Genomic DNA, 23145 nt, shown 5'->3' with positions numbered 1-23145 from the left:
CAGGTGACTGAAGTGTGAAGGTAGGCCCTCTGTCCTGTCCTTGTCAGGTTTTATCGTGATGCTAGGAAAGGCTGTTTTTGCCAGACTACAAGAATTTGTGCTTGTTCACATCTTCGAAACCCATAATCCAACGAAGGCCTTGCAAAGCACACAAGAGGCTGAGCCCTGAGCCAGACTGCCCTAGAGGATGGGAACTGTGTTTTCAGCTGGCCCACAGGAAGCAGCAATGAGCAGTGAGTAGGAGGGGCCCCAATTCTTATCCCAGGCCAGGAAACATGCATGTGGGCCCTGCTGAGGACCATAGAGACGTCTCACAGAAAACAGAGAAGAGGCCTATATTTCACCAGTCACTCCATGGCTTAGAAAAGTCCATATTCACTCGGGCGTTGCTGTCCAGCCTACAGCAGGTCATAGAAGTAATCCAGGCCTTGGCCCAGCTCCCAGATGGAGACCCCGACGCCCAGCTCCCTGGCTAGCTCCAGCCGCACCTGCAGAGACTGTGGGCAGACAGAGGTGTAGGCATCTGCTCCACCCACTTTCTCACTGCCCCCACAATGCACCCAGAATTCTCCTAAACATGGGGGCAGTGTGTGGCCTGGAATCAAGACCACAGGACAGACCTCCAATGCAGATGGCAAGTACTGGTTGTCATCTGGCCCAAACTGTCACCCCCACCACAGCATTATGATTGACAGCCAAAGCACATGGCACATACCTTCAGAGTTGGGTAGAAGACAACATGCCTCCCGCCGCGATTCCTGCAGGAGAAATGGGACTATGTACCCTGCCCTCTGGTGAGGCCCAAGGGCTACTACACTCTCCTACCAGGGTTAAGGTTCACCAGCCCTTCCCATTGCTCCCTCATCAATGTCCTCCCCACAAGGCTTCCTGCCTACAAATGGTGGGCCACAAGTCACTCACTTCTTGTACTCAAAGAAGTGTTCCGCAGACTGGCTGTCCCATACCACTCGGGGTCTGTGGTCCTTCAGCGTCTGTATGTACCTGGAGAGATTAGGTTATGGGTGTGAGAGCTAGCCACATACCCTAGCCCACCCCAACCCCCAACTTCTATGTGGATGTGGCTATCACAGAAAGGGTCAGGGATATATTGTCCCTAAAGGTTTACAGAGAGCCAGCAGCACTCAGTTTTATTTTTAGCCAATAAACTTGGGTGGTCAAACCTCAAAGTCCCACTGCACATAAGTCCTGTATTACAAAACTGCACTTTTTGTGAGCCTCCTAGGAGAAGTCAGCACTCAGACCACCTGATGCTCTGCTCTGACCTTGCTCTGCCCAGAGCCCAGTTAACAAGCTATCCAGTGTCTAGACTTCAGCTGCTCCACCAGGCTGTGGGCTAAGGATTAAAGGACAGTGCTTTCTCCAGGGCAGTGGGTGGAAACATTGGCTTCTACAGGCTGTCTTTTCGTTTCCCCAGGGGGACATTGCTTCCTCATTTCCAGAGCTGCAGTATTGTTGCCTTTCTCAACTGCTGGGGCCAGGAGGACCCAGGGCACACAGTCCATCCGTGGTATGCACATCTGAGATAAGAGCAGTGTTCCTACTAGCTATAGGTCATGGTCACAAGTGTGTTAATAGATGGCCTAAGAGATTCTCCTCTGTCTGCAGCTGAGAGTCTGCAGGTAGAGCTCTCCCTGGTCCAGCAGGTACAATCAAGACCTGCTGTAGGAGAGTGGTCACAGTATACATGCTGCTGAGGCTTGAAGTGGGAGGGTCTTCAGGGTATTAACCTGCACTCTGAGAAAAGGCACAGTGGGCAACAGAGGCTCCAGCACGCTGCCCTGTGAGTCAGGGAAGCCTCTATTATTGAGGGTTAGGGGATGATGAGTAGCAGAGGAGCTGCCTTCTAGACCTGAGCTACAGCTGTCTTAGGCGTCTGACAAAAGGAGGCTGCAGTGCTGGGCAGGGCAGAGCCCCAGCAGCATCAAGTTATCCTGGAGACTTGAACAGCTGTCATCTTGTCCAGCAGTGCTCCAGAGATCCCTGGAGAATGGCCTTGGCCTTACGGTACATGGAATGGGAGCTACTCTGCAGGCATTAGAACCTCCTAGACACCAAGTAAGACACAAGGAACAAGGTAGGGTGAGTAGGAAACAAATAGCTCTAACTAGACACCTCTCAGCCCAAGCTGAACTCTGCACACTTGTGGTCACAGTTCTACCTCCCAGGCTTGGGAAAGCACGGTTGTACTCTTGCCCTCAGACAACACCCCAACTCTGAGCTGAGCTGGTTCCTCTGTGGCATGCAGAACACAGCAAATGAAGGTGGGGTAGTACTGGGAAAGGTGAGGCAGTGGCACCCACTCCTCAGAGAGCTGATGCAGGACACTGAGGTGCCCCCTTCATGTCCATGGCAGTAACCTGATAACCTGAGTGGCTGCAGTCTTCTCTACACAGTGTGTCAAGAACCACCTGCACTATGGTTCTGTGGGCACTTATATTTGGAGATAGTGTCATTATGTAGCCCAGGCTGAGTGCTAAGATCACAGGCCTGTGTACCACACTGGCTGTGTGGACACATTTTGCTTAGCCTGTTCTCTATGCAGCACCATGTCTTTCTGGTCTTCACCAGTCTCTTCTGAAACTTACCAAAAGCACGTGACTATTCAGGAGGGACAGCACCCAGGAAATATTAAAGGGTTTGTGGAGATCAGCTCCCTGAAGAAGATCACCGATTACTACTCGGCTACTTGACTCAAATGCCAATGAAGGTACTAACATAGTTTGTGGCTTTTCACCCACCGTTAGCTGAAATACTCTCTGGAAAAACCTGAGATGTGCAGGGCATGTGGCAGAAGCCATAGGGCTGGGGGCCTTTGGGATTGTGGCCACATACACTGCTACTCCTGCTTCTGTGGCCACACTCACAAGCCCTGAGGCCTCCTGAGTCTCAGCCAGTATACTTTAGAGAACTGGGTCCCTCTTTCTCAGCTAGTGTATGTGTGTGTAAGTATGTGTACATATGCTCAGCCCTATGGGAGCAGAAGGACCCTATGTCTCCTCCCATCAGCATGAACCCCAGGTCCTCCCTTCAGCATGAACCCCAGGAACTGCTCCTCTAAGCAGGCTCTGAGGACAAAGAATTGAGAGTCAGGTGAAGGTGTGAGGAAGAGTCAATGCAACTGTTCTGGGAACCAAGGGTAGCTGCCAACCTGTCAAGGAAGGAAGCCATAGCTGAGGGCCTCCTGTGCCTTCCTATGCCTCCTCTCTAGGCCCACCCATGATAACCTTGTTCCAGAAGTCAGTCTGCAGATGTCTATAGGATGGGTAGAGATGCCGGGGGTGGGGTGCAGGACAGACACTCAGACCTATACTCCAATTCCCAAGCACAGCAGAAACCAAGACCTGGGCTTAGAGCCCTCTAGGGCTTAGGTGACTCCTGAGGAACACCATGTGAAGGAAGCTCCATCTGAGGGCAGATTCCCAGGTACAACAGCAAAGATTACACACACCTTTCTGAGATCAGGCATAAGCAAGCAGGATGACAGGAAACAGTCAATAATGGGGTAAGGAGCCTATGTGAGAGGAGGGAGAGGTACAGAAAAGGTAAATACGCCCAGAGGATGGCATGGAGAGCTGGTCACGGGCATCACTTGATGTCTACAGGAAGGTACAGTAAATATTTAAGACATAAGAAGCTAGAATGCCTGCAGTCAGGAAGATACTTGAGTCTAGGTTGGGGCCAGCTCAAGAGACACAACACCCACTCCAAGGAAGGAAAATTAAGGACTAGGCATTTCCCTAAGCTAAGAAAAGCCTCAACCACATAGTGAATGATTCCATTTTCATGTAACACAACAGGCAAATCTTCAGGGACATGACCTAGGGTAGAGGTCAACAGGAACTGGGGAGATTGAGGCATGACTACTAAGTGGTAAAAGGCTTCTTTGGGGTGCAATGAAATGTTTTGGAATTGGAGTTATGCAATTCTGTGAATATAGTATTTACACACTTTGAAATGGGGGTGGTGGGACAGGATATGACACAAAGCCTCAGAGGAAAGGGTCAGGAATGCTGAGGAAACCATGTATGAAAACCTACCTAGACACTTCCCACAGAAGCTCAGCACACCAGGGACAGAGGATGTCCTCCATGTTTCCAGCGATAAAAAGGTTCCCAGGCCTTCCTGGCCCAGAGCCTAATGAGTCCATTGTGATTAACGGACAGGACCAGAAGACAAAACTGCTCAGAGTCTCAGATCAAATCTACAACAGGACCCTCAGTCTCCATGGTGGGGCCTAGAGTGGTAACTCAGACCAAGATTCCACCCCACACGACTGCTGCACTGGTCCTTTCTAGCTCATCTGTTTATGGATCTCTGGCATCTCACTAAAGCCAGAGTTCAGTGAAGAACTGACTACAGCTAGGCACACTGCCAGGTCAGTACAAGAGCTATGTTGGGGCAGGCTAGAGACGGCTCAGCAGTTGAGAGCACTTACTGCTCTTGCAGAGGACCCAAGACTGGTTCCTTGCACCCACATAGTAGCTCACAACTGTCCATAATTTTAGTTCCAGGAGCTTTGCACCTCTTTTCTTATGTCTATGAGCACCAGGCATACACATGGTGCACATGCATACATGCAGGCAGGACACTCATACACATATGAATAAATAAATAGGGGCTGGAGAGATGGCTGGGCAGTTATGAGCACTGGCTGTTCTTCCAGAGGACCAGGGTTCAATTCTTAGCACCCATAGGGTGACTCACAACTGTCCATAACTCCAGAGGATTCTCTTCTGGCCTCTGTGGGCACCATGCATGCATGTGGTGCCCAGCTACACATGCAGGCAAAACACCCACACACATAAAGTAATTTTTTTAAAAAATTAAAATATAAATAAGTAAATCTTTTTGTTTTGTTTTTTAAGACAGGGTTTCTTTGTATAGCTTTGGCTGTCCTGGAACTAGCTCTGCAGACTAGGCTAGCCTCAAACTGAAGAGATCCACATGCCCACCACTCGACTTTTTCTTACGATTTATTTATTTTTATTATGTTCATTGGTGTTTTGCCTGCATGTGTGTTTATGTGAGAGTGTCAGATCCCCTGGAACTGGAACTACAGACAGTTGTAAATGGCTATGTGGGTGCTGGGAATTGAACCAGGGTCCTCTGGAAGAACAGTGAGTGCTCTTAACCCAAAAGTAAATTTTTTAGAGCTAGGCTGGAGTCACCCCTACATGACAGAAGTTCTGGCATTTCCACTACCCTGACCTGCCTAGGGCCCAATCCTGCAAGCTCAGTCCAGAGGGAGTACCATCATTTCCCTAGGGTATTCCTCACATGACACCTGAGTTGAGGACCAACTCCAGAAAGGCTTTGAGCGAGGCCAGTGTCATAGGCTGACACTCACTGGCAGGTGACAGAAAGCCTTTTTCTTGGATCTGCTCAAGAGGTGTCCTAAAAACCAGAGCTGTCAAACAGAAGAATGAAGTCACATTATTTGCAGGAAAATGGAGGCAATCAGAGATAATTATTTTAGTGAATTAAGTCAATCTCAGAGTAGTAACATATGTTTTTTCTTATTTGTGATTCCTAAATTTTATGTAGCTATATAAAATCATACACACACCCACATACACATAAAAAAGCAGAAGTCAAACTGTCTAGAGGGTATGAGAAACTAAAAACAGGCAGAAGAGGTGAGGAAAAGGAGGATGAAGACAAGGAGGGGGAAATGCTCAATATATAAATACATACATTTAAGAAAACTTTTTAAAATTCACTTAAAAAAAAACAAGAAGAGTTAGAAGCAGCGGTGATGGCACACACCTTTAATCCCAGTATTTAGGATGCAGAGGCAGGTGGATCTCTGAGTTCAAGACCAGCCTGATCTACAGAGTGAGTTCTAGGGCAGCCAGGACTACACAGAGAAACCCTGTCTCAACAAAAACAAAAACAAAAAACAACAGGGGCTGGAATGGTGGCTCAGCAGTTAAGCATGCACAGTGCTCTGCTCTTGCAGAGGACCCAAATACAGTCCCCAATACCCACACTGGGTGGGTCACACCCATCTGTAACTCCAGCTCCAGGGGGATCTGATATCGCTGACACATGTATTCATATACACCCTCCCACCATGATACACATAATCAAAAGTAAAAACAAAATAAAAATTCCTTTTATTAGGTGCTGGAGAGATGGCTCAGTGGTTAAGAGCACTGACTGCTGTTCTAGAGGACCTGGGTTCAATTCTCAGCACCCACAAGGCAGCTCACAACTATCTATAACTCCAAGATCTGATACCCTTACATAGATATACATGTAGGCAAAAATACCAATGCACATAAAATAAAAATAAATTTAAAAAATTAAGAAACAAAACAGGGCTAGTGAAATGGCTCATGGGTAAAGGTACTTGCCACCAAGCCAGATGACCCAAGTTTGATCCCCAGAACCCATACAATGAAAGGAGAGAACCAATTTCTGCATGTTGTTCTCTGACCTCCACACAAGTGCTGTGGCATATGTGTGCTTTCCCATCCCCAAAATAAATTCATAACAACAAAAAGCAGGGCTGTATAAGTGGGTTTGGTTAGAATGTTCTAGACATGTTGATATGCACAAAGGCAGCTGGGGCTGAGCAAGGATGGACTCAGGGAAGCAGCCCAGGTTCTTTCTTGGGCCATCTAGGGTGAGAGATGCATATGAAGGATGGGTAGGAATGAGGACCATGCTGCCAGGCCTCATCTTCATCTGGTTTCTATCTTTGCCATAGTTAGGAGCTTCTCACCACAGTACACAAAGTTATCAGATATGCTGATAATGGAACTGGCCTTGGCATCACAGGGGAGGGATAATCATTAGCACCAAGGCTGGCTCCATTTGACAGGCTGCCTGGACCATGATGGCTTCCAAATGTATCACAGGATAATTACAGCATCACCATGTTGGGAGCATCAAGAGCCCATGCTGGGAGGATCCCACACACTTCCTGGCCAGCTGGTCTTGATTCATCACATCACCAAGTAAACTCATCACTAGGATGATTCTACGGCCGGGAGGCAGGGTGGAGCCAGGGGACACAGCCCACGTGAGTTCGGCTTTCACGGGGTAGAAGGGAAGAGAGGTGTCCAGTAAGTGCGTGAGAACTCGTGTGTGTGTGTGTGTGTGTGTGTGTGTGTGTGTGTGTGTGTGTGTGTGTGTGTGTGTGTGTGCAGTGGCTGTGATAATCAGCTCAGTCATGCTGAGTCCATCAAGTGAAGGGACCAGAACAGGTACCCTGAACCTCAGTTTCTGCTACTGTGAGGGGTGCCATAACTCTAAAGACAGGCAACGAGCAGGCCACTCCCAAGTTTCACTAGGGGCTCTGGTCATATCAAAAAGGGGCACTACTCTGCAGATCCCACCACAGGGCACAGATGGTCTGCCTGGCTGGTAGAGGCAAACATACCACAGCCACTGGCTTGAGGGAAGTGGCCAATCACCCCTGTCTCAGGGCCTTGGCTCCATCCACAGATGGAGCGGATGGTTAGGTGGCTGAACCATGTTTCACTTGGAGAGGACTGGGGCTCTGTGCTGGAGGCTAAGGTAGGCTGGCAAATCATCCTGAGACCCTGCTTGGATTCTCACAAAAAGGGCAACTGAATCCTAAAGAACTGAAGAAGCTCACCCGCATCTCACCAGGTGAGCATCTGCCCTGATGGGGCCATTAGTAGAGGTGCTTGTGGTGACTGACATGAAGGGGCTCCATCCTGCTAAGCTGTGTTCTTGGGGAGCAGCTGGAGCTTAGCCAGTATGTCCCCTAACACCCTTCCCTAGAATCTAGGGCCTAGATGCTGTCCCTGGCCTGGGTGCCTAGAGGACAGCGCCTGGGCCTTGTCAGCAGGGGACAGGTCTGTTTGTCTCACAGCTACCTCTCTTATCTGGGTTCAACTCCACCAGAGGGGTTGGACCACAACAGGAAAGAGACTGACCCATGGCCCCACGATTCTCTTGCCGTCAACCTGTAAGAAATTCTGCTTTGGGAAAAACGTCAGTGAAAACCCTTGTAGAGGCCCTGTCTGACGTTCCCTTAACCCCACACACTAGTCTAAGGAAATCTGGTGGGCGGGCAGCAGGCCGAGTTGGGCCCTAGTCAGAAGGAAGAATGAGGCTGACAGTGTCAAGTGGTTGCTGCCACTGGTGGGGTAGCCGGAAAGGGCAGGTTTGGAGCAGCCCCAGAAGCAAAGCTGAGATGCTCAGTGGGGTACAACCTTCAGAGTGTGAAGACTAACGCTGAGTAAAGGCAACAGGTGCAGATGGCAGAAGACCTGCCTGCTGTGCTGCGACCTCTGGTTAACTGTGTCCACCTGTGGCCAAAGCCTAACCAAGCGGGCTCTGACATGAGAAAGTGCTGCAGCTGGAACTGGTGCTCCCTCACTGAGACCAGGACAAGTGCAGGCCTGTGGGCTGCTGAGTGCACTCACTGAGACCCAGGCGTGAAGATACCTTGTACACAGCAGACCTGGCTGCTCCTACCCAGGACCAGTTCTGGGCTCAAGTTGTATATAGAGAGGCTCTTCCTTGGAACTCCCTTGGCTTCCCACAGGGCTCTGAAGCCAGCCCCAGGCCTGCCATGGGTAGGGCACTGATGAGACCCTCCCCTTCCCAGCACCAGATCTCCTGGGAGGAGATGGCCGATGGCAGAGCCACCCCTAAACCTGCCCTGTGAGCAGCAACACCTTGAGTCAGACACTCATGGCTCCATAGGTTTAAAGGTCTCTCACACCTCAAGGCAGATCTCCACAGGCTACTCAGCAGATACACAGTCTCCTCTGGGGGCTTCTCATGTCTGTGGTATGGGGACCCCATAAAGTACTGTCCATTCTATGGAGACAAGAACCACTGACTAGCCTGATCTGCTACGTGTCCTGGCAGAGGGGTTCATGCCTGAGGTCTAAATTTGGTCAGTGAAAGCCACTTAAAGCCAGGGTGCCCATGTCACGGCCTGGGGACCTTGAGGCAAAGGAATCCTTCACCCCAGCATGGGTTGTCAGATGATGCTTGCAGTTTGGGAGAACAAACTAAGTAGAAAGCGTAAGATCTGGGAACTGGAGCTAGCTTAAAGGCTTGACTCATGAGGATTGTCATGAGACTGAAGCCAGCCTGGGCTACAGAGTGTGACTACCTCCAAAACAAAAGAAAACAAGAACAAGAAGAAGGAGATGAGGAGGAGAACACATAGTTTCTGTGAATTTTGGCAGCAGGGAAAAGAAGAGCCACAGTACTGGATTCATCCTGTCTTGCCACCTTGCCTTGCACACATCCCAGGGGGAGGAGACACACAGGACGAAAGGATGAGAGCTCTTCACTTTGGAACGTCGTGGCCTGGGAGGGGACCCTATGAACAATATCACCTGGCAGCAAACAGAGTGTGTATGGGCTGGGAGCAGCAATTTGCTCTACCTGAGACTCAGGTCCAACTGCAGTTGACAGTGACATCAGTAAAACAGAAACTTGGTGCCTTAGTGCCAACAGCAGAAGGTGAAGGCAGAAGGTGAGGGAAGGCTGAGCTGAAAGCACTGCATTTCCAGAAATAAGGGTGATTACCCCAGATTCAGGCACTGGAAGGAGAAGACCCCACAGGACACCCCCAAATAGGGAGCCCATCTCACCCTGCGCTCCTAGAAAGCTAATTCTGAGTCAAGAGTGGACAGCACACAGTTGAGGCATGACCATGGGCGTGTAAAGGGAAAGGCTCTAAGGGGTGAGGTAAGGAATAAGCATAGACAGCTTGTTTGCAGAAAGGGGTCAGATGTCACTGGGGGTGAGGTGAGATCAGGAAGGGCATTTTGTGGATCTGAAAGCCTGGCAACAATTGAGTAGCAGGAGCTGTTCTGAGCCAGAGGTCTCCCAAGAAAAGAGTCTAGCAGTCACCAAGCATAAAACTACCTGTAGGCAGCAGGGCCTGTGGGGCACTCTTGCTCTGTCCTCCTAGGTTTCTCTCCCTGCAGACCAGCCCCACAGACCAGAACCAAGGTGAGGGCTGAGGCTCCTTGAGAAGGACCCCTGAGGCAGGAGTCAGCTGTGCGGTCAGTGCTGCGGCTGGCTCTGCAGCCATGAGGATGGCTGTGTGAGGAAGTCTGACTGGTTATTTATTCCAGTCTGGGGGAAGTGGCCCTGCTGAGTGGGCATCTAGACTGCAGCCCTGACAGGGTGAGGCTGGGCAGGCAGCATCTTTCTGCACAAGCAGGCTGGCAAAAGCAATCAGCTGGCCAGGCCTAGCCCCGGGAAATCACTGTCTTTGCCTAAGTGTTTCCCTTGGGTAGGCCCATGTCCTTCAGCTTGTCTCACAGGAACCATCAGCAAGATAAGGAATGAGAGGTAGTACCTTCCTTCCTTCCCTAGCTAGGCAAATCTGATGGGCCAGGAGGCTAAGAACAGTCTGTGTAGATATGTGTGCTCCCAAGTGGAGCAGTAGTAGTCTTCATCTGTGTGGCGATCATGTCTAGTTCTTGTCACACACATCTTCAGGCACAGGCCATAGCTGTGAAAGGTGTTTCAACATTTTACTGGAAAACAGCAGGTGGCCGGCCACCAAGGCCTTGACCAGCTTCCCACCCTGTCTGCCCCATGTGCCATGTGCAGGGTCCTTCTCAGTCAGCAACTGTACTCTACCTTGTCTGCGATTAGACCTAGGCTCATGACACAAAGCAAGACCAGCACTATGGGCCAGGAGAACTCAAGTCTGTGATGAACCCCTGATGCTGGGACCAGTTGTGTGGCGACAGCAGAGTACAGATGTGTAGGGAAGACAGAACCCCCATCCATGACTTTGGAGCATGGCCCCCCTAATAATGCCTACCATGGAGAGACCAATGGAAGAGTGGTTGGATGAGAGGTGGTCTCAGCTTTGAGGAGTGTACTGCTACAAAATACAAACAACCAGGGGCCGCAGAAGTGTTCCAGCTTTCCACTCCCTGCAAGCTCTGCTACAGGCCAACCAAGTCAGCTCTGGCCTTGTCCAGGGCTAAGATGGAGAGAAACCTTGAAGCAGAGACTGGGTAGTACATCAGCACTCGGCACAAGGCAGGTAGCCTGGCTTCTGTTCATCTGCCCTTGGTGATGTGCACTGCATCCTAAACAGAATGTCCTACAGAAACTCTCAGAAAGCTGCACCCAGTGGGCAGTGACAACCAAATCTCAGTTCCTGGACATGATTCTCCATGGAAAACCACTTGGAAAGTGGTTAGTTTAAATGGCTTCCTTTTGTTTGAAATAGGGTCTCAGTACATATCCCTGGCTGGACTGGAACTTGCTACATAGACCAAGCTGTTCCAAAACTCACAGAAATCCACCTGCCTCAGCCTTCCAGGTATTAGAATTAAAGAATTAAAGATATGCACCATCGTGCCTAGTTAGGGTTCTTTTTTTTTTTTTTTTTTTTTTTTTTGGTTTTCGAGACAGGTTTTCTCTGTGTAGTTTTGGTGCCTGTCCTGGATCTCTCACTCTGTAGACCAGGCTGGCCTTGAACTCACAGAGATCTGCCTAGCTCTGCCTCCCGAGTACTGGGATTAAAGGTGTGCGCCACCAATGCCCAGCCTAGTTAGGGTTCTAACCAACTAGCTGACCCTAGAACAAAGACTGGCCCAGATTTGTAAGAATGCTAATAGTGGGGCTGGAAAGATGGCTCAGAGGTTAAGAGCACTGATTGCTCCTCCAGAGGTCCTGAGTTCAATTCCCAGCAACCACATGGTGGCTCACAACCATCTGTAACGAGATCTGGTGCCCTCTTCTGGCCTGCAGTCATACATGCTGTATACATAATAAATAAATAAATCTTTAAAAAAAAAAAAAAAGAATGCTAATAGTGAAATTCAGTACATCTAAAACGCTCAGAGGGGGCTACACAACAGTCTCCACCCCCTCACTGAGAGAGAAGTCACCAGTGGATGCCAACTAGTACTGACCCAGAAGTCAAAATTCACAGAGGGAGACCACAATGAATCCACAAAGGTGTAAAATAAGAACTAGAAAACTCATAGATATGAGACAAAAAGAACCAGGATGGAGTTAATAGCAGAGAGGGAATGGCAAAAGAAACGAGCCTGGGAGACAGCAACAGAAAGCAACCAAAATCAAAAGAGAAACATCTGAAGTCTAACACATCTCAGGAGCCAAGGGGCAATCTAACCTGGCCAGCACACACCACACACATTCTTGTCTGAGGGAGCAGAGAGGGAGGAAGAGAGTAGAGGAAACTACCAAATGCTTTCCAAACCTGGTAAAAAGTGTGAGTGTGGCTAGGCGGTGGTGGCACAGGCCTTTAATCCCAGCACTCGGAAGGCAGAGGCAGGTGGATCTCTGAGTTCAAGGTCAGCCTGGTCTACAGATCAAGTTCCAGGGCAGCCAGGGCTACATGGAGAAACCCTGTCTCAAAAAAGGAAAAACAAGTGTGAGTGCAGAGTCCATGGAGAGCTTGATGGACACTGAGCACAGGCGGGCAGACTGAGGTGATCAAAGTGCTGAGACCCGGCAGCTAGTTCTGCAGCTTGGTGCAGTGAGGAGATGAGTACACAGGAAAAGCACAGGAGAAAGTGGAAGCAATACTGTAAAACAGAGAGATGCTTGGGCTCACACTATTAAAACCACAGAGCCAAGATGTTGGAGGAGACACTAAGTGCAGGAAATGATGAACCCAGAAAAGGAAGAGGCAGTCCTGGCCAGGCCCACATGACAGACACTGCCCAGAGGAGCCATGTGCTAAGTCACGTCAAACCCAGCCAGCCACCTCCAACCCTCTCCCCAGTGGCTGGACAACTGTACCATGGAAGCAGACCTTGGCTATGGCACCAACACTGTGGGGGAGGTGCTAGCTCTCATGGGTCTGGGTTGTGTCCAACAGAGAACTGGGACTTTCTATTCCATCCATATCTCAGACCCCACAGTCTGCCAAGCCCAAAAGGACCTACCCCTAACCTTCTCAGTCCCAACTTTTCTCCTTTTCCAGGGACTGAAACCCATACCTCTGACTGGCCACACCTGGAATGTGACCCAGAGGGTCCTGGGCTCACCTGGCCCCAATGACAGGCTCACGGGCATCCTTGGAGGTGGCGTAATCCATGCCGTAGAAGTTCAGCCCCAGCAGGATCTTGCTTCGCCACTGTGACTTGGGGTCTAGGACTTGGACACAGGCTCGAATCCATGACAATGGAGCATTAGGGCCAGGCCTGCAAGTTCAGTGGAGAATGGGGACACTCTTAGCAGTCGGCAGGAAGCTCTGTGTCTGACTCCAGTCCTCTAGGTTATCCACGTGGGCCCATTTCCTTCTGTGTCATGGCAAATGCCTCTCAAGAACTGGGAAGCCAGGTGTAGTGGCACACACCTATAACCCCAGCACTCAGGAGGCAGAAGCAGGCGATCTCTGTGAGTTCAAGGCAGCCTGGTCTACATGGTGAGCTCCAGGACAGTCAGAGCTACACAGAGAAATCCTGTCTTTGGGGAAAAAAAAAAAAAAAAAGAGTTGGGAAGAAGTTGGACATGGTGGCACACATCTGTTAAAAGTATAAGGCCAGCCTTGATATAAAGTGAGTTCAAGACCAGCCTGGAATATAAAGTGAGACCCTACAGAGAAAAAAAAAAATCAGGGCTGGAGAGAGAGCTCAGCAGTTAAGAGCTTACATTGCTCTTCCAGAGGACCTGAGTTCAGTTCCAGCACCTCATCCAGAGGCTCACAAATGCCTGTAACTCCAGTTCCAGGGGAATCTAACTCCTTGAGAACCCTCATACATGCTTATACCCCCAAACAGAAACATGCATATGTATAATTAAAAATAATAAAATAAATCTTAGAAAAATGAGACACTGAACACATTACATTTTTTTTTTTAAAGGGGCAGAACCATAAACTTATCGAGTACCATAGGCAAAGCGGCCCTAGCACTTTTTGATGGGACCAAAATCCCATAGCTCTGAATGTGACAGTGTACTAATGTATAACCTCCCCATTCTTAGAGCAGTAGGAACAGGTATGAAATACTGGGCAAGGAAGGTGGAAGGGTCAGTTGACAAGCAGCTCGGGCCAAGGCCCAAGAAAACAGAGGTAGCAGACATACTCTGCCGAAGTCACTGGTAACAAAGCTCCACCCAGGGAGAGACTTCCCAAAGAAACACCTCTCCTGACAATGGGGCAGGTACAACACCATCAGCTTCCATCTGGCAGTATTCAGGTGCAGAGAAAGTGACTGTCCATCTATGCTGAGCCACAGAGCCCATAGGCAGATGTCTGCTTGAGAGACCAAGGTGCAGGTCTGTATCTTCCTGAAGACTCACTGTACCTACAGCACCCTACTAGCCCATACTCACTGCTGTGATGTGGAGTAGTCATATGTCATGAGGCTGAAGCCATCTAGGACAGGGGCCAGCTGCTCGAACTCCTTGTGTGTAAACATGCCCAGCTGGTCAGTCCTGTAACAAGACAAGCATACCTACATTGGGTTACTATGTATGGCCTTCCCCAAGCAGAGCAGATCAAGCACGCTGTCTGGGATTCCAGCCTATACCCGTTCTCTTCCCTCTAGGAGGACCCTGAGCTACTTTCCCTCAGGAATGGGGGCATGTGCTATTTGGCTGGGGTCATACATCATACTCCACGTGCTAGGATGAAGGCTGAAGTCAAACAGAGATGTCCCTATTTCCTTGCCCCTAGAAGGCTCTAGGGAAAGATGGGCAAAGCTGCACAATGTACCTGGGACTCAGTCCTGTGCCAGAACCTTTCCACAGTGGGAACATATGGGACAGGACAGATTCATGAAAGTCCCTGTTGCCCAGACATGGATAAGCAATTTCCCCATGCCGCCAGGCCTGGGCCTCTGCAAACACATTATCTTAGCCTTGTAGTATTAACAGTTGCTTACTCCTGCTCCCAGTCAAATGGGGCCCAAACATTCAATCTAGAAACATGATAAGGACTCTGTAGTGGTTAGAATGAGAAGGACCCCTTCATATACAGGCTCATATGCTTGAATATAGTCACCAGTTAGTGGAACTTTTTAGGAAGGATTAGGAGATATGGTCTTGTTGGAGGAGGTGTGTCAATGAGAGTAGGCTTTGAGGTTTCAAAAGCCCAAAAATACCAGTCTGTCTGTCTGTCTGTCTGTCTGTCTGTCTGTCTCTCTCTCTCTGTTTCTCTATCTGTCTCTGTTTTTCTCTCTCTCCCTGCAGTTCAGGATGTAAAGATCTTAGCTACTGTTCCAGTACCATGCCTATCTGCTTCCTATCTGTCATGATGATTATAGACTAATCTAAAACTGTAAGCAAGTCCCCCAATTAAATGTTCTCTTTCATAAGAGTTGCCTTAGCCGGGCAGTGGTGGTGCACGCCTTTAATCCCAGTACTTGGGAGGCAGAGGCAGGAGGATCTCTGTGAGTTCGAGGCCAGCCTGGTCTATAGAGCAAGTTCCAGGACAGGCTCCAAAGCTACACAAAGAAACCCTGTCTCAAAAAACCAAAGGGGGGAAAAAGAGTTGCCTTGGTCATGCTATCTCTTCAAAGCAATAGAATAGTAACTAAGATGTCAGAGACAAGGACAGAATCTCTAGTTAGTGGAAAAATACAGACCCCCAATAAGATGGGGAACTAGATCATCTTACAGTCAGGTTGCCTAGCAACAGGACATTGAGTCAGAGCCCTTGACCTTCTCACCCTGTAAACATCCTATACAAACATCCTGTTAGCTTGCCCCGCCTTATGCAGATGACAGCTTCTTGCTCCCCCCACCCTGCGGAACTATATAAACCTTTGTGAAAGGAAATAAAGTGGCACCTTGATCAGAATCCAGACTTGGTGTCTTTTCCTTTGTATCTCCTGTCCCTACATTCCCTCCTTAGGGTGGTTGAGAACCCGTTGAAGCCCTGCAGGCGGGGCACTAAGACAGGCTTCAACATGGAAAAGGCTTGCCTACTCCTACATGGGACCCTCATCTAAGAAGCCACCAATGTTTACAGGCTCCTAATATGTCAGGCCCTGCTGTTTCTAGATCTGATGGCTCATTAAGAAAGGCAGGGGCTGTAGCTAGAGGCTGGCAAAGGAGCAGCCTTTCCTAGTTCTATCCTGTGTCAAGGATTCAGCAGTATGGCCAGAGGAAGGCTCAGAAAGGTGTGGCCGAAGCCTTTAGGCAAGAAGAGGCTGTCAGGGCCTAGAAAGCTCCAAGCAGGGTAGCTAGATGTGGCAAAGTCCCATAAAAGGATCTGTAGTCTCACTGAATGCTGGGAAAGAAGACTTATCCCTTAAGTCTTATAGCAGTATCAACTAACCCCTAGACACTCACCATGAAGAAAAGCAGGTCTCTACCAATGGGAGGCTAAATCTGCATGGAATTTATACCTTGCACAGGGAGGGGGCATGGATCCTGTCTGAAGGTTTCCTCTTCAGAAGAACCTCTTCTGCTAAATCACACTGTTCAGGCTGCAAGGACACTGACCCCAGGCCAGAAGCTCAGAGGGAACTGTAGACAAGGACTAGTCAGAGTAGACAGTATCTGCTATCTGCTAGATAACAGCCCTGCCCACTGTCTGGACTCCTGAGACCTAGAATGGCACTCCCTACTAGTTGTGCTTCTTGGACCAGCTGACCTGCTAGTCAGATCTCACCCAGAGGTGCAGGGCAGGCCAGAGGGCACCCTGCTAGCTCAAGGCAGCTTACAAAGGTCTGACCACCACTTGCTTCTGGCCAGGCACAGCTGGCTCCAGCGCACAGCGTTGTTTGCTGTCAGCCGACCTTTGGGTTCACAGTCTCTAGGCACAGACCCCCGCACTTGTCCTCACTGTGTCACTGGGACACTCAGAGCAGGGCAGGAATGGTTGGGGGCAACGAGAGTTGAGAGCACGAGCACCTGAAGAACAGGGATGGGTCAGGGGTTCCGACAGACAGACAGTCAGAATACAGGGGACAGGAGTGGGTGGGAATGTTGGAAAGATCATGGGACCCTGTGAGGACTACTTTCCTGGAACACACATTATTCCCAGAGGGTCCCTCATGCAACCTCTCACTGATACAACCCTACTCCATAGGCTGGGGTACCAAGAACCACCCACATGACAGAATGGCCATGTTCTTAAGTGGTCATGACAAGACAAAGACTAACAGGAACACAGCCAACACTGTGTTGGCTGAAATGAAGCAGCCCCCAAGATGGTAGCCATCAACAGGAAAGAAGGGATGCCACTGGGCCTCTTCTTACCACCCTCCCCGCCCCCACTCTTCTGGCTCTGCCCTTGGGTGCTCTCTAGGAACGGACCATTCCCCGCTCTGCCTCTGAGGAAGAAAGGCTATGCAGAAGCTGTTGCTAGAGCCATCCCTCCCAACCTGTCCTGCTCCTGCCTCAGAACCCTGGGAAGCCTGGCCACTAAGCTGTTTCTCTTTGAACCATAGCACCAGGACAAAAGGGGGACATACATGCTTGAGACACATAAGAACAGCTTGTCAACAAGCCACACACGGCATGACTTCCAATACACAGAACTTACTATTCATGCTGAAAACCTCATGTTCTGAATTAATTTCTAAGGGAGGAAAACAATATAACAAAACACATCACTGGCAGTGCCCGGGTCGTGGACAGGCCCTCTATGCAGGTGACAGCTAAGAAGGAAGGAACCCAGCTCCAACAGTGAGATACTTTTAAGTGCCCACTAAGAGCTCAAGATGGCGTGATCCCCAGGCTACCCTTCTTTCCAGTGATGAGTGCCTCTCTTCCCCAGAGAGTAGGATTGTAGTGACACTGAGCTAGGCCCCTCCAGCCATGTGGCCCTTTATCCAGACACTCTGCAGCTAGGGGAAATGCCCAAATGGTGCTGGGGCACACAGTGCAGCTGCAGCCTGCAAAAGTTACTCATGACAAGTTGGGTGGCAATGCACGCCTTTAATCCCAGTGCTTGGGAGCCAGAGGCAGGTGGATCTCTATGAGTTCGAGGCCAGCCTGGTCTACAGGTCTACAGGGCTAGTTCTAGGACAAAGCTACACAAAGAAACACTGTCTCGAAAAACCAAAAAAGGAAAAAAAGCAGTTACCCATGAACATTGTGAGAGCCAGGCATGCAGCCTCACTCCATTACCACCTGCCACCTCAGGGGAGACAGAGGGGCTGTCAACTCTTAATCATGCCCCAGGGTCACCTTATCTCAGCAATGCAGCACCCTTTCCTACTCTGGAGAGCCCAATACACAAACCTTTGTTCCCTGTCCCTCAGCCCCCAGGGTGTGTGCCTTCCTCCTTCAGTGCCCCTTTAATACCATCTATAGTTGCCAGCTCCACACTGGAGTTACAGCCAGACAGAAGCTGCACAGACTTAAGGACAACCCCTCCTGGAGCTATCCCACAGGACCTTAGCCTCCTCTGACTCCAGCCTCTCCATACCCCTTGGTGATCTTCCAGGACAACCAGGGGGGTATTTTTGCAGGTTCACTCTACAGTCAGTAGTCCCTGTCGCCCACCTTTCTGGCCTTGTTGTTCCTATGGTCTCTGTAATCAACCTAAGAGGTCCCAGGAGGTAAAGAAAGGTGAAGGGAGGGTTGGGGACTGACCTGACCTTTACCTTGCCACACTCCTCACCACCACTCTGGACAGTATGTTACTAGCCCCTGAGAAACCCAAGAAGCTGGCTAGAAGCAGACCTGATGTGTCCTCTGTCCCAAGGATGGTGTGTTGCTGGCCCCTGCAGGTCTGGGGATCTAATTAGACTAAGTCTTCAAGGCTGCCACTCTGCCCTGGTTTCTATATTGTTGAGTGTACCCAGGTGACCTTGGAAGAAGTAAGTATTCAAGGTCTGCATGGTCGAGGAGCTGTCCAATTCTAGGGCAAGACCCCAAGAGTCTTCAATGCTGTGGTAGGGGGGAGGCCAGCCCTAGAAGCTCTGACCTAACCTACCTTTGGTGACAAAGGATATAAGCGAATTTCCATCTGATGACTAGAAGCCATCCCCCACCCACTACACACACACACACCAGAACTGTGTCTTCCTTCCCACAGCAGCCTTTGTTGAGGTGAATTACAACATGACTGTGTCCTGTTGAAGATGCAGGGCACAGGTGCTGACTGGACTCCCTTGCAGAAGTGGCTTTCTAGCAAGGGGTGGGGAAGGACAAACAAAAGGACACACACACACACACACACACACACACACAAAAAAAAAAAAAAAAAAAAAAAAAAAACCCCCCCATGCCCTGGAGTAGTACCAGCACAGCCTCCCCAGAAACCGAGGATCTAGTATCCCACTACACTTAAGGCAGAAGAGTTTATCCCCAAACCCACAGAGCCTCAACTAGCTCAGGGCCCTGCTTCCCCTCAGATGCTGCTGATGCTTGGTCCTTCTTCCAGCCACTGCAGGTTTCCCTCCCTCTGGGTGCCCTCCAGAATCCCTCTCCCCATGGCCACATAAGGTGAACCGTATGCCTCAGTCACTGCAAAGCAAGTGGTGGAGTCGGCCTCGGCTTCCAAGACCCACTTCCAGCAAAGGACTGGGAGCTCGGGTGAAGATGCTTGGGCAGAGGGGTCCTCCTTAAAATCCGGTACTCTAACCCTGACCAGAATCTGAGGGCAGTTTCCACAGCCTCATAAACTGCCCCAGACTTCTGAACTATCCACTCCAAGTTTCCAACCAGCTGTAACACCCCAGCCAACATTACACCAAGAGATCCAGAAACAGAAACCTGGCATAGGCAGCTGAGAACACAGCTCTGGAGACCCTTCTGGGAGGCTTTGGCCCCGGACTACCTCTTCTCCCCTAGGTCTGCAAGACTACTTGTTCAGCTGAGGAAGAAAATGTGGACTATGCTACACCCTCACCAGCCCTAGGCAAGCTCAAGAATCAGGGGGTCAGACAGTCTAAGTGCTTCACACGAAGAAGATGCAGCTTGGAGAGTAACACAGGCCCCAACCCCTGGACAAAACCCTGACTTGAGTTCCTCTCACTGGCAAGGGTGGAGACCTGGCCTGGGATCCACCAAGCCAGAGATGGACATCTCCTCACTTAGCATCTCGTGGTCAGCTCAGCAGACACAGTAAAGGGAGGTACTAGTAGGGGGTGGTCCTCAGAGTTGAGTTCCAGGCAGGAATGAGGAGCATCCCTGCACAGCACCAAGCAAAAGACTTAGGATAAGCAAAACAAAGCCCCACCACACACATATGTTCTACACATTAAAACATGGCCTCATCTACATGGTGAGTTCCGGGCCAGCCAGGGCTACACAGTGAGATGTTGTCTCAAAGTTTAAAAAAGTGGTGAGTTAATGCAGTACCTGTCACATGCTTGGGCAGATGACATGGACACTAGTTTCTGGAGACCTACCCCATGTCACCTAGTGCTACTAGGGGTCACTCGTGGGCAAAGTGGCAGAGAGCCCTCATGCTTTCTACTTTCCAGGTTCCTACCTAGAGTACCAGAGCGCACTGCACTCTGGATCAGGACTCCTGGGATGGGCCTGAATCAACGTGGAGAGCCTGCCGCTGTTCTCAACAGTGCTCAGCTGAGAGCTGACGAAGTTTAGGGAGAAAAGTCAAGGCAGCAGGCAGATATTCAGGCCACACAAAGGCCTTGGCACCCTCAAGGTTGGGATGGGGAAACCACCTTGAGCTGGTGGGTCTTAAGCGTTGAACTGCGTGAGTAGTATCATCTGTAGTGACAGGTGGCACTAGGTGACACAGGGTAGGTCTCCAACAACTAGTCATAGCAAGTATCGACAGCCTAAGCACTGAACTAGGTGCCTCGGAGCCCCAGGGACAGATAATGAGAATCCATGTCTAAACACGTGGATTCTTGTGTTGATGAATTCCTCAAAAGTTTGCCTATATTGAGGGACAAAGCAGGTTAGAGCTGCAGGTCAGCTTCTCCCACTTCACAACCCAAGCAGAAGGTAAATAGCATTCAAAGTTTTTTGTTTTTTTTTTTGAGAGGGGAGCTCATGCCGATGAAAGAGGTGGGCCCTTGACTAACTGTTTTCCATCCCTAGAGTGCACTTACCCAGGGGTGACTGCAGGTGGGATGACCAGAATGGCCAGCAGCCTGGCCTGGTGCAGCGCCTCAGCCAAGTGAGTAAGCATGTGGATGAGGCCTCTGCAAGAACCAAAAATCAAGGTTAGCGCAGAGTACTTTGGGGCTCCCTGGCACCCAGTGCTCCAGGAACACAGCAGATAGAATCCAGACTTAGGACTGTTGCAGAACTACAAGTCCCTTCACAGGGCTTCCCATACCACCCTTCAGTGAGAACCCATGAAGGGGGCTGAGGAAAAGGAGACTATATCCCAGTTGAGTCTGCCTTTCCTCAGATTTGGGTATCCCCAGAGAAGGGGTGTTTTGGGGTCACTTAAGGGCCTAAAACACTGACCCAGAAGAATCCCGGTCACTTTCAGACTAAGGAACACCACAAAATACTTTGAGCAACATACCAGGTAGGTGCCCTTAGGAAGGAAGACAGGGTAGGACACCTGGAGTAAATACCAGAAGAACAGGAGGCAAGAGATGGGGGAACCAGACAAGAAGGTGGAGGAGGCAGCTGGTGGTGTACCCTAAGGACAAATGTCAGCTTCTCTCCACACATGGCCTGGGAGCCCAGTCCTTACCCCTCTAATGGACTGCCTGTGACATGTTCAACACCAGCTGTTTCCCCGAAGGTAGCCATCTTAAAGGATGCAACTCAGGGGGATTCTACTGTTGCTGTGTAGGAGGTCCTCCCTTCCTCTTGTACAGCTGGACCCTCAGGAACAGCTCCACTGGCAGACAGGTTGACAAGTTCCACACTTGCAGGGCCAAAGCTGAGTGCCCTACTGGCCATGAGATCTGCCCCTAGCACATCTCTGCAAATGGTCTAGAGTCCTCTCAGTGGCCAGCTACTGGACAGCAATGGCTTCTGTCTCTCTGATGTGGCCCAAATTGATCTATAACTTTTCAACCTGAGTATCAGGGGTTCTAGTGTGACAACTCTAGCTAGGAGGGGCTGAGGGCACTTAAATCCCAGTTGTCTGTCCTTCTTTGGACTGGTATACACTTTGCAGGTTGCAGGTGGCAATACACGTATGCTACAGAGTTTTGGGGCAGCCCATTCTCACACTTGTGTGACTTGTCACCTACCTGTGCACCACCTATGCAGATAGACCAGGAGAATGCTATCCATGGAAGTACCAGAAACCCCACCAAAGAGGACCCTTCTGCCTGACTGTAGGACAGACGGCAGAATGGTCTTTTTCAAAGACATACAAGATCTAAGAACTAAGAAGTGCCTATGACTGCTCCAGGGGCTTTCAGAAGGCAAATATGAGCCTACCTCATCCCTCTCAAAGGCCCACACTACAGCCACTCTGAACGTAGGGACCCTATAAGAGTACCCCACAGAGTTCTAGTGAGACTGGCAGTAGTAGTGTCCCCATAAAGGACTTAGTCAACAGATCCTGCAGGCAGCCTGTCTCTGAGCCTGTGCCTAGTAATGGCCAATGCGTGTGATCAGAAGGCACTGAGCCCAGCTTTAGGGCTGGTACAGTGGAATGAGACCAGTGAGGGGAAGCACAGAAAATAAGCACTTGGTTAGCAGTCTCTCTTCCATCTTACTGAGGGACTAGCATCTTCCAGAGACAAGGTTACCACAGAGCTGACATACCCAAAAATCTACTGCTGCCTCCAATGGCCATCAATTCCCCTGCCACTGTTGCCATCCACATTTTGGGGGAGATTACTACTAGAAGACCCGTGGTGTTTACTGAGATGAGCCCTGAAAATGGAATTAACTCCTGATTAAAGCCAGACTGCTGTCCATAGCACTGCCTACTTTAGGGGCTCAAACTGGTACTTCATGGAGATTACGGGTTTGGCTCCTTCCCTGAAGAAGAACCTTTGGTGGGGAACCTAAGAAGAGCAGGAAGCTAGGCAGGGCCTGCCCTCATTAGGTGAAATTAGGTGGCCCTGAAGGCTGCCTACATAGCCTCTCTTGCCATGATTAGCAGCTTCTGCCTATGAGCAAATGACTGTGACAGATGGCAATCTGAAGAAAAGTTCCCAGAGATGAGTCACATAGTCCCTTGACACATCCACCATGCTCTGGGAAAGCTGAGCAACAGGCTGTCTCCTGAGACAGAGTCGCAGGCCCTACCATCAACCTTGGATGAAGGGCAAGCACATATGTACCAAACATGCTGACTTAGCTCTTCAAATTCGAGACAGACAA

General features: G+C 50.0%; 1 protein-coding gene across 2 annotated transcripts in view; it reads right to left on the bottom strand.

The window, feature by feature from the left end:
- Positions 1-311: 311 nt before the first annotated feature.
- Chid1 (chitinase domain containing 1) overlaps positions 312-23145 on the bottom strand; it is a 37592-nt gene continuing 14758 nt past the window's right edge. For both annotated transcript variants that reach the window (XM_028870415.2, XM_028870423.2), the window contains exons 8-13: positions 20952-21044; positions 14302-14403; positions 13011-13166; positions 922-1002; positions 716-758; positions 312-497 (exon numbers count right to left, since the gene is read on the bottom strand). In XM_028870415.2, the coding sequence (XP_028726248.1) occupies positions 399-497; positions 716-758; positions 922-1002; positions 13011-13166; positions 14302-14403; positions 20952-21044 (574 nt within the window). In that variant the 3' untranslated portion in view covers positions 312-398. The remainder of the gene's footprint in view (positions 498-715; positions 759-921; positions 1003-13010; positions 13167-14301; positions 14404-20951; positions 21045-23145) is intronic.

Source organism: Peromyscus leucopus, chromosome 1 (assembly GCF_004664715.2).
Source record: "Peromyscus leucopus breed LL Stock chromosome 1, UCI_PerLeu_2.1, whole genome shotgun sequence".
Taxonomy (NCBI): domain Eukaryota; kingdom Metazoa; phylum Chordata; class Mammalia; order Rodentia; family Cricetidae; genus Peromyscus; species Peromyscus leucopus.
This window is presented reverse-complemented; position numbering and strand designations above follow the sequence as displayed.